Below are 11,883 nucleotides of genomic sequence, written 5' to 3' on the forward strand. Positions count from 1 at the left end.
TCAGCACGATCCGATAACTGCTCAATATCAACAGCATCAGACATTGTGAGCACAACAGCATCTGCCGGAAAACGCTCAATAAATACTCTTTTTGTATCTGTGAGTGTTGGCCTCGCTGATGGGCAAGTCGCAAAACTCGAAATCACGCAACCCTTCAAGCTGCTCTCACCAATGATTTCAACACTTGGTCTCTCTCCATTGACTATCTTCTGCCCAGCAACTTCGGCTTCGTATTCTCCAAAAGGGATCTGGAGTGTCAGACACTCCCACAGCATCATCCCAATTGAGAATGCCACTGACTCCTTTGTTGCATCCATCTTCTTGTTGATCAGCAGCTCCGGCGCCTTCCATTTCAAGCACTCCTTCCTGTTGTCTTCATCATCCTCAAAAGCTGATGAGGGAAGAGAGTCATCATCATCATCACTTGCAGAAGTCACAACAGTTGATGATGAGATGGATGATGATGAATCATCAGACAATAAGTCAGAGTGCATCACAATACAAATCACCATATGTTCTGAGAACAACACAATATGTGGACTCAGATTGGCAAGGGAGGACAGCTCGTCTTCTTCATTCTCAAATGAATGCAGCGCAAGATTGGCCACCCAGAACAGAATCTGAGCAGCTGTCTGCTCTCTCTCCTGCAAAGTGCCGATCACCATCTCTTTCTTTGCATTCCTTCCATGCAACAACATGAACAATGAATCCCTCAAATCTACAATCAGTTTCTCATGAGGGGATGAACAGGCCATTGCATCCACCAAGTTCGACATCGATGAGGTGGTTGGGCACAGACACTCTGATCGAACAAATGTAGAATCTGAATCAGTTGTTGAGGTGGATGAAATGGAAGGTGATGGAGTTCTCTCTCTTATTTCTTCTTCTTTTTCATCAGCCTTCTCCAATGCCCAATCTGGAATCTTGTCTGAATCTCTCCCAAGAATGTATTCAGTGGAACCACTCTCACTCAACAAATGCTCTGAAGATTCTGAATGCCCCAACGTCTTGTCATACACCCTCTTCTTAATCCTCTCATCATTTTTCTTCTCTGCCTCTCTTTCTGCTCTCCTCCATTGCTCCTCTGGAGACATCTCCATCGTTACCATCTCAAATGCCTTCGGATCTTTTCTGATGTTATCGTTCACAATCTCTCTCAGATCTTCCGCTTCATTCTTTGCCTTCTTCCATCGAACCGCCAGAACAACTGCAACAACAAGAATAATCAAAAACAACACAGCTAATATTATCACAATTATTGGCCATATCGATTTTCCTTCTTTTCCTCCCTCAACAAGATTTCCTTCTCCTTTTGGATCAGTCTCACTTCTGTTCTTCAGAATAAATGAATCAGTGGCCGATGGAGAATCAGCATTTCCAAATAAAATGCACACGCTCACTTCCACACCTTCTCCTGCTTCGATGATCGTTTCTTTTGACAATCTCCCTTCAACTTCTGTCTCCGACACATATCCACTTTCACCAAATCCATGCTTCTCAATCTGCTTTTCATCCACAATCTGCTTCACAACCATGAACGATAAATTGCATGGGAGCAACAGCTTTCCTTTGAACTTCACAGATAGTTCTGTTCCCATCTCTTCCATTTCAATGCTTTTCAACTCTGGAATGAAGAAGGATGATAATCTCTCTGATGCAATCCCACTCACATCGCATCCATCATTCAAGATCCACATTGATGAGTTTGGAAAAAGTCCATCTCCTCCCTTTATGCTCAGCAGGGCAACAGATGCGTTATCTGTGCATGCAAGGTTTCTTCTAAATGAAGGATATATTTCAATACGTGGATTGTTATTTGAAAATTCAACCTTCTCAACCTTCAATTCTCCTCCCTTAATAAGCATTGCCCCATGCGATGAATTTGACAATATAGTATCTTTGATGTGAGCTGATGTTTTGCAAAATTCTATCATGGAACTATTCCATCCACAGATCTCATTAAATTTTTCATTTGTTTCATTTATTCCATGTTCATAAATCTTTCCATCAAATGTGCATAGTTCTACTACAACTTCTCTACACATTCCGAACGAAGCAACGCTTCCTTGAATGTGCTCGCCAACACACTCCTTCGAGCTGCAATTTACGAGATTTATTTCACCAGTCGAAAACTCCGCCTCAATAACAATTGCTCTTTCAGAAAGTTGAGTAATATTTTCAAATGTTGATGCCGAAATTTGGAAGGAAGAGGATGCTTCCTCTCTTTCATGTTTTTCGTAAGAAAAAGATTCATTAAATTGAATTGCGCTTCCGTTCCTCAATATAATGTTATTCATCTTCAATTTTTCTGCTATCACATGAGAGATTTTTGGACTAATTCGAATTATTGGTGATGATGAAAAACAGAAATCTCCAACCACAAACTCAGATATTACTAGCCATCCATTTCTAACACATAGAAGAGTCAGACATAAAGGCAGAGGCTCATTGTCAGTTTCTTTCTGTGCAAAAAGTGAGCACTTTTTTAAAGTTAGTAACTCGCTTTCAACAGAAATCAGATATTGATGCGTTGAAGAGAAAGTTTTATTGAACGGAAAATTCGATCCAGACATGCTGACATTTCCATATACTTGAATCAGGCTTTCATACAGCATTTCAATTCCATTCAGTATGAAAATTGTGCATCCGTTTCCGCTTCTGCTCGTTAATGCTACATCCACAAGTTGCATCTCTTTTGCAATCAATCCTTCTGTGTCAATAAGTAATCTACTTTCCAAATCACTTGTGAGATGAGTTAGTGCGTAATCCAGCGAGAGGCATGGCAGGTCTCTTGTTCCGCATTGTCTCTCATTCCTTCCCAGTTTACCACTTGCAGACGATACAATTATCGTATCTGCTTGATGAACAGTGATGTAATCCATTAAATCAACTGGAGAATTTGCATTTCTATCCACACCCCATATTGCGTTAATTCTATTGAAAGCTCCATCCCGAAGATCCATTCTGAATTGAGTTTCATTTATTTGATCGAAAATAGAAACGCATTCAATGAATATATCATTTCCTATTTTTGCATTATTTCCCTTGAAGGTTGAATTCTGCAATACAAAATTCATTGTTCCATTTTCGTCTGTTGCAAGATAAAGTCCTCCTCCTCGACCTTCGTCGTTATTGCATCCGCATTGAATCACCTTACAATGTCTCATTGAAAAGTCTCCTCCATGATCCAAATTTATGAATCCGACTCCTCCTTTCACAGATGCAGATGCCTTACACATCTCCAATGTCGTATTGTTTATTTCCACTCCAACTTGCGAAGCAGAATTGCTTTTTATAACACAAGGAATAGAATTTCGTCCAGACAACGAGTTCACTGACGAGTTTGTAATTCGCAAAAGGGTTTTTGCTTCTTCATTAGCTTTATTTCCTTCGTAAAATGAAATGACGCATTCTTCTGAAATTTCTGTCCAGACTATTCCAAACTCATTCACATCACATATACATCCTCTTTCAAGGCGAATTATTGATTTTCCCAGACAACCTTGTGAGAGAAGCAGTTTTAAAGCTTGAAGTTCGCCTTTTTCGATCAAAACAAACGAGAAATAGCGGTTGTTTTCGACAGTTCCTCTTGTTTCAAAGCAGCAATCTTCCAGTTTGACGATGCCGTTTTCGTTTAATATAATGCTTCCAACTTCATTCATAAATGCTTCCTCAGCAACCAACGCGATCATTCTTATTGTGAAATTTCTTTGATTTTTGATCACAACATTTTCCCCATCTTGCTTTCTTTCAACTTTAACAATTGATTTCTTTTGATATTCTTCTGAGACAGAAGTTGCTGATTCAATTACATATCCAGACAGGTCAAAACTTTCTCTCACAAATGCAGATAAAATCACAAATATTATTTTATCTCCTGAGCTCAATACGTCAGAGGATTGCCTCAGCCCTTTCCAAAGTGTCTTACACGGATCTTCATTTGATCCACATCTCGCAACATCGTAACCAGTTGATGATATGAACACAGTCTCATTTTTGTATTCCACCAAGAATCTGAACAGGTCCGTATCGCAAATGTTTTTATCACTTCCAACAAATAAATTTCTATCATCCTTCATTTCATCGAAATCAAATGCAAAAGTGGACAATGTGATCGATGAATTCAAGTTGAACGACGCAATGAACATGTTCTTCCCGAGTGTTGCATTGTTCGAAGAAAAATAAGTGGACTTCAACAAAAATGGATTCTTATTAACTGCCAAGGAGCAATTCAAATTCATAAATCCACCTTTCCCATTTGGGGTAGTGCATGCACAAGTTGATGCTTGGACTTTATCAAGAAGCAATTCTTCACCGTCTTCCAGAATAGATTGAACCACTCCACCTTCAGTTTCTTTTTCCTGGCTCACACTTTCGAATGAACAATTTTTCATTGTGGTTTGAGATGATAAACTGAACATCGCAAGCTCGCAGACAAACATTCTTACACAAACATCTGAAAGTTCAACTGATCCTCCGTTTGATGACACAAATGTGGATTTTATTTTCATTTCATTTGAAATCCCGTTAAGTGTGCAATTACATATTTTTAGTTTAGACCGTACTCCGATATTTAATATCATTGCCAGTTGCTCATTGGAAATCAGAGCTAATTGATCGAATGCTATCCATTCAAATTTTAAAATATCACTATTTTGAAAAATAGCTTTTCTAGCACCCGTATTTATTCCTTCAGAAAATACTATTGAAGCAAATTTATCAACATCATCTGATTTTATGAAGCAGCAAGACACGTCAAAAGAGTCTTTAATCATGCATGATTGTTTAATTCGTATTTCCTTTGAAGATATATCAGTTTTCAAATTCTTGAATCCTCTCCAAAAAGTCCTGCAAGGATATTCACTCTTCCCACATCCTATAATATCATATCCATCTGGCGATATAAATGAGGTCTCCAACTCACCTTGAATTAGAAAAAGAAGTAAATCTATTGACTTATCAAACATTAGTGTGTCCATCCCTTTCATATCTACAGCTGCTGTCCCAATTTCGTTTTCAAGAAGAATATCAAACCGTTCTTTTGTCACAGTACTGTTAAGATCGAAGCATGCCAAAAATATGTCATTTCCTTCAATTGCTTCATTTTGTGAGAATCTCACCTCTTGAAACGAGAAAAATGGAGTGGAATCTCCTTGAAGATTTAAAAAGATTCCTCCTCCTTTGCTGTTAGATTTAATTGCAGAGCATTTGCATATTGAACAGTTCTGAATGCTCATTTCACCATTTTCTATTAATGAACATTTCAGAGCTCCACCGTCATCATGTGATGCGCAATCAACAAAACTACACTGATTTTTCACATTCATTTTCGACAATTCACCACAATCCAAAATACATCCACTTGAAGAAATATGCTCAATGGTTGCGTTGATGATTGAGAAAGATCCACGTTTCAGCATTGCAACCCCTTTTCCTTCAAAAAACTCAATATAACTCACTTCAACGTTATCAAACTGCGTTGAACCTCCGCATCCACGAATAAGCATCATGTTTGTGTGAATAGGAGCATCTGTGCTTCCGCAGAAAATGCATTTCACAAAGTACACTGTTCCAACTCTCACCGAAACAAGCTCCTCAAACGAAGAAGAGACAGGGAGTGAAAATCTGATTCTTTCGATAGTTATCCTAGAGAGATCTGTCCCAACTTCCATTACCAGATGCCCAAATTCCCCCACAGTCAATGAACTTCCATTCTCTCCCTTTCCAGAAATCGTCATGGGGTTTGTCTCTCTAACGATTTCTCCATCCAGTTTGCATGATTCGATTACTGCAAGTGTGTCTTTTTCACCAATCATTTTTTCAAACCCATATGAAAGTTCATAGCAAGGCATATCTTCTGTACCACATTCGTTTTTGAACCCTTGCTCTGTGTTGACATATATAATGCTGTCTGGATGCCCAAACAAGTATTTCATAATAGTGTCATTTCCTGAGGGAAATTCGGGGTCAATTGCCCAAAGAGTTTTGTCATCTTGCTCTTCCTCTGCCGAGCCTGTCCATTTGTTCTTGTCAACAGCTAGCCTTGGTGTGGGGCACACCAAATACACGTCATATCCTAGATATGCATCGTTTCCGATAAATTTATTCTCTCGCATTGTATAGTCCACGTTTGCTGATTGAAAAGTCAAGTGAAGTCCTCCTCCAAGTCCATTTATTTTATTCACTTTACACGACTCAACAGAGTTTTTTTCAAAAACAAGCACTCCTCCTTCATAAATATTCGCCAAAAATGCGCCTCCTTTCGTATTTGCAGAAAGGCATGCAATTGTGGAAAATGAACATTCAGTGAGCTCCATTCTATTTCCGCTCCCAACTTCACAAACAATCACAGCTCCACTTTCAGTTTCTCTTGTTAAAAGAGAAAAATTAGTTTTTTTAACTGTCAAAGTTGAAAGCTGATCAACAGTTAAAACTCCATGGTTTCCGAATGGCTGCGGACCGGATATTTTCGAATATATCATTTCCACATATGCTCCGTCTGTAACTTGAATTAGCCCTTGTCTTCCATCTTTTTGCACGTTATTCAACTCAAGTCCATTCAGTATTGAGATTGATTCTCTTCCTTGCACTTTAATCGCAGATGCTTCGCAAAACTCGAACAGCGATAATCTGCAATTAATTAAAATTAACTGGCCTCCTACGCATGCGGCGAAACAGATTGTTGATTCACTTGTTGCTGATTTCATTGAGCAATCTGTCAGAGTCAAAATCCCTTTTGAACACAGCAAGAGGCTTTTCCTCTGAGCATGCGCGAATGATTGAGGAACAGAAAATGAAATTCCATTGACAGATGTTCTATTTCGTGTTTCAATCAGACCATCTCCTCCGCATTCCCCTTCTGAACTCACAGCAATCTCTGTCCCTTCAGTTCTCACTCTAATATTTGCATCAAACATTTCAAGCACGAGCACTTCTTCAAATACAAACGAAGAATGCAGGACAATATTCGAAGTCAATGTGTTTTCTGCAAACCTCAATGAAATAAGGAAGGGAATTGTTCGACAGGGGTAATTTTCAAATCCGCATCCACTATGATCAAATCCAAGATCTCCTTTTCCTCCCACATATCCTTCATTTCCAAACTCTTGGAAATACAACTCCAATGGAATGGGTAACTGCTCATCTGTTGTAAGTTTTTCATAACCCATGAAATACGTCGAATCCATGTTATCAAAAGTGAATTTGAAAGCAGATGTTGTAATGAGATTGTATAGAATATTTCCATATACGAATATGTTGTGCCCTCTCCAAGCATTGCATGACAAAAAATTAAGCTTGTCTAACTCAAGAGCACAGCTATCATCCAAAAACTTTATGAATAATCCACCTCCAAGACCTTTCCCGTTATCTTCATTATCAGATTCAGGAACAGTGCAGCCATTAAGATATGTCTCTAAAATAGATAATTTTCCTCCATTAAAAAGGGACATCATCATTCCACCTCCTTTTAAACCCTTTCCTGTGTAACAAGAAGAGGAAAATGAACAGTTAATTATTTGCACAAATGGTTCATTCCCCACGAGTTCATTCATCAGAATGCATCCGCCATCTCCATTTGCTCGATTTAATCCAGAATAAGTACTGTTTGAAATCATTGCACTGTGAACAGAATCAAAGGTTATAAAAGAGAATGCATTAAAAAGTACTGCAGGATCTACTGTTATCTCCTTCATTTCAATGTCACCCTCCTTCACCTCAATTGCACAGTATTCGATAGTTGCGCCCGAATATTCTGATGAAAAAGCAAAGCAACAACAAGTTAGTGATATAAAAACAGAAGAAGAAATAAAGTTTGTGTGCAGTTCCTGGATTGATTCGGGCAAATCAAATGTTAGATTTGAAATAACAAAGTTCTGTGAACAATCAATAAGAGTATTCTTTGTTTCTGCTCCTTCATCAGCAACTGTCACATGAATGCTTTCCGCAGTTGACGATAATGAAACTTGGAATAATGTGATTGAAATTTCATCGTTAATGATTGAAGATGCAACAATTATCATTTGATTCACGTTTGCTGATAATTTTTGTTTTGCACAGAAATCCACTGACAAACATGGAAATGAAGCAAATCCACAGTGAGAATGATCAATTCCAAAACCCCCATCAATAATTACAGTTGTTTGAAGTGAACATAAAAACACATGAAGTGGAATCAATGGGCTTTCTCTTCCATCTTCAATTCCAGTCATTTCGAAAATGTCCATCGGCTCACAGATAACATCAAAGAAACTTAGAGAGCTGACGTTGATTTTATCTTTCAAGAATAATCCACTTCCACACGAAACAAAAACATTTTTTCCAACAAATGCCTCGTTTGGTATAGATTCAGAAAAGTTCACTCTTGATCCAATGGAAAAAGTGGAAGACACTTCATTCACCGTAATCATTATTCCTCCTCCTTTTCCTTTATTTTCTTCTAAAGAAGGGGCGCAACATTTTTCAAAAGCACTTGTACTGTTGATTATCAACTTTTCTTCACCGTTCAATTCAGCAAAAACTCCTCCACCGCAAGAACCTTCTTCTTCCACGCTGCAGTTACAAAACATGCTTGCATCAATAACAAATTCTCTTCTCCTTTCGGAATCACCTCCACTTCCACAAACTTCAATACATCCTCCATTTCCTACTTTTCTTTTCAATCCACCAAACATACACAAAGAACATTCAAGAGAGCATTGATTACAGATTGAAATTAACGCATATTGATTCATAGTCAAGCAACCGCTTTGTTCAAAAGAACTTAGCTTGATCTTTCCTCCAATGCCTGTTATAAAGGAGTATTGAATCAAATAGTTTGCGCTGCTCGACAGAGGGATGACTGAGCAATCAACAATGTGAATTTCATTAGCCATGCAAGTGATAAATGCGACTGACATATCTGACAGAGAAGAACAAAGAACAAAGGAAATGTTTGTGATTGTTGTTTTCTTGCTCACGGTAATCATTCCATTTTCAAGAGCATTCTCGTTTGATGAAACTTTCACTTTGTTTCCCTTTACTCCTGAATGAATATTCCATTCAAATCCATTCATTTCAACAATCTCATTCCACACAAATTCTTCGTTCAGCAAAATGTCGCGCTTCACCTGTTTGAATCTCAAGTTTACTGCAAAACAAATTGTTGAGCAGGGATAACCACTGAACCCACATTGATCGAAATTCAAACTGTTAGATCCACCCACATAAGCAGGCGAAGGGTGGAAAGGCATCAAATAGAAAGATAAAGGAATTGGATAGTTATTGATTTCACAATTGAATCCCATTGCTTCGTCATCTTTGTTCCTATCAAGTGATATGCAAGACACAAAATGTGAGCTGTCAACCACTTTTGTTAAACTTATTGCGCTCAAAAAAATATTCCTTCCCTTCCAAGCACTGTTGGATGAACCAAATTCCACTTCGTCAAGTACAAAATCTGTGGCCTCGGTATCAAGCTCCAAATATATTCCACCACCTTTTCCTTTCAAAGTTGCATCTGTAGGAGTTACACATTTATCAAAAATTGCTTTGCTCTCATTACCAATATTCATTAAACTTCCCTCACATAACTTGACATAAATCCCACCTCCGTTTCCATTTAAAAGTTGGCACCTATTAACAGTAATATTGTTTACAGATAATATTTGAAGTTCTTCAAGGTTGCATTCGATAATGCTTCCACTTCCACTTTCCCTGATTATGGCATCGAAATTTACAGATTCCATTCTCAAGCACTTTGGTTCTGAGAATTGAAAGCATGGACATGCTTCAAATTTCATTTCTTTAAAAATGCAATCTTTCAGAATAGTTCTTCCGCTTGATGCAATCACAACACTTGTGGACAGCTTTGCTGCGTTTATCATCGAAGAAGGGTTTGTGATGACGCAGGAACAAATATTGCATTTTCCTTCACTCACATGAAATAATGTCGATGAAAATGAAGACGAACATATCTCAGGAATAAATGTGAAATCTGTAATATTTAAAGAACCGCAGCCAACAATGAACAAGCTATTTCCAACTGAAATTTTATCCATTTTCAAAATAGTTCTCTCCTTCATCTCTCCGTAGATTTCCACAGATTTCACTCCAATGTTCAAAGGGCCTTCAATATATTCTCCTCGTTTCACATATATCGGGGATTTTCGAAAAGAGTCTCCCAATTTACCAACAACAAAACCAAGTGTTTTGCATTCACGTGCCGCATGTCCACACATCGAAAACTCATCGTCTCCATATTCAGAAGAAATGAAAGTCTCATTAAAACTTGAGGGCGAAGGAATCCACTCACTTTTATCTCCATAGCCAGGTCGATTAATGAGCAAAATTATTCCATTCATGTTGTAAGAATAACATTTCACAAAATTTCCTTGAACAATTTTTCCAATGAAAGTTTGATCAATATTCCATCCGCTGCATCCTTGCTTATCTTGATTCGATTCCCAAAAATGAAACTTAAGAATTATTTCAAATGTTTCTTTTCCATATGTTGAAAGCATAACTCCAGAATGTGTCCCTGCGGCATTTCCTCTGAATAAACAATTTGACAAAACAGACACAATAAAGTTTCCTCCACTCAAAAACATTGCACCTCCATGATTTACAGCTTTATTGTTTAAAAAAACTGCATCTGATAAATATGTGCCATTCAATTGAGGCTGATAATCAATTCCACCATAATGCTGTCCGGATCCGTTTTCAAATCGGCAATGATCAAATGCGAGAGAAAGAGATGCGCATGCTGTTCCAGTATATCCGCAAACGCAGTTGGTAAAGTTGCATTCGCCTGTAAAAGACAATGCACTTGAAGCAACGAACATGGCTCCTCCATTGCCTTTTCCGCTGTTGTTTGAAGCACCAATTTGACATCTATCGAATAAACATCGTTTAATTGTGCAAGAAGCATTGCCAGATACATATATGGCACCTCCTCTTTCCTCCTCTGAGGAATTTATTGATATTAAAGGGCAATCACTGATCTCAATTGCTCCTGTGCTGTAAGTTTTTCTCCCAGTTGGGCAATTTCCGCTACAATTGTCAAATGTTGAGTTTTGAACTCTCATTCTTCTTATTCCGTCTGTCGGGAAAAGTATTCCATCCAAGCCATTCGCAACATTTACGAAAAGGCAATTCCCAATAAAGCCTTCCTGAACGTGGCGAATCACTCTTGCTTCGTTTTTTACCTCCCATGAAATATTACTAAAGATACAATTCCTTACATAACTCGATAAAATGCAGCCATCACACAGTAAATGCGATTGCGTTGAAACGCTCATACTGTGGAGATGCGAATTCTGAACGTAGCACGTGGACCCAAAAGAACACATTGCAAAAGAAAAAGTCTCATGATTTTCAAAAAATCTTTCACACATAACACAAGAAATATTATTCACTATTATAGTTCCCATGGAGTTAACGAAAAAAAAACCCAAATGCTGACTTTGAACAATTATCGAGTTCTGGACCACTAATTCCGAATTTTTTCCAACAATATTATTTGACAGATTTTTTGTATTGAAGAAAGTAAGTAAATTCAACGATACAGATGCATTGAGGAGATATATTCGTGAATCAAAGTTTGTTGTTGTAATTTCATTATCCTCCATTTTACCATCATAATGTGTTTTTTGAACCAATGTACAATTTCTTCTACAATTCTTTTGGATTGAATATCTTTCACAATCATATTTTCTGATTTCATTTGTCATCCATCTTTTGTGAGGTTTCTGTTTGGAGTGAAAATTCAACTCTATGTTTGAACCTTTTATCGAGAATGAAGACGAAATCAAATGTGCTTGCAAAATCAAAATTAGAGTGTTTGAAAATCGAAACCAGTGAATAGTTTTCTTATTCTTCATCTCAACTCTTAATAATAATGGTTGC

At 37.8% G+C, this 11,883-nt stretch overlaps 1 protein-coding gene across 1 annotated transcript; it reads right to left on the minus strand.

The window, feature by feature from the left end:
• On the minus strand, positions 1-11,276 carry MONOS_15164 (uncharacterized protein; the record flags this gene model as incomplete). The annotated part of the gene is made up of 4 exons (XM_067868025.1): positions 1-17; positions 137-681; positions 1,393-11,199; positions 11,248-11,276. 4 exons carry the CDS (start codon positions 11,274-11,276, stop codon positions 1-3), a joined length of 10,398 nt encoding a protein of 3,465 aa, XP_067724320.1.
• Positions 11,277-11,883: the final 607 nt, after the last annotated feature.

This window comes from Monocercomonoides exilis (assembly GCF_001643675.1).
Source record: "Monocercomonoides exilis strain PA203 chromosome Unknown scaffold33-1116896, whole genome shotgun sequence".
NCBI classification, from domain to species: domain Eukaryota; phylum Preaxostyla; order Oxymonadida; family Polymastigidae; genus Monocercomonoides; species Monocercomonoides exilis.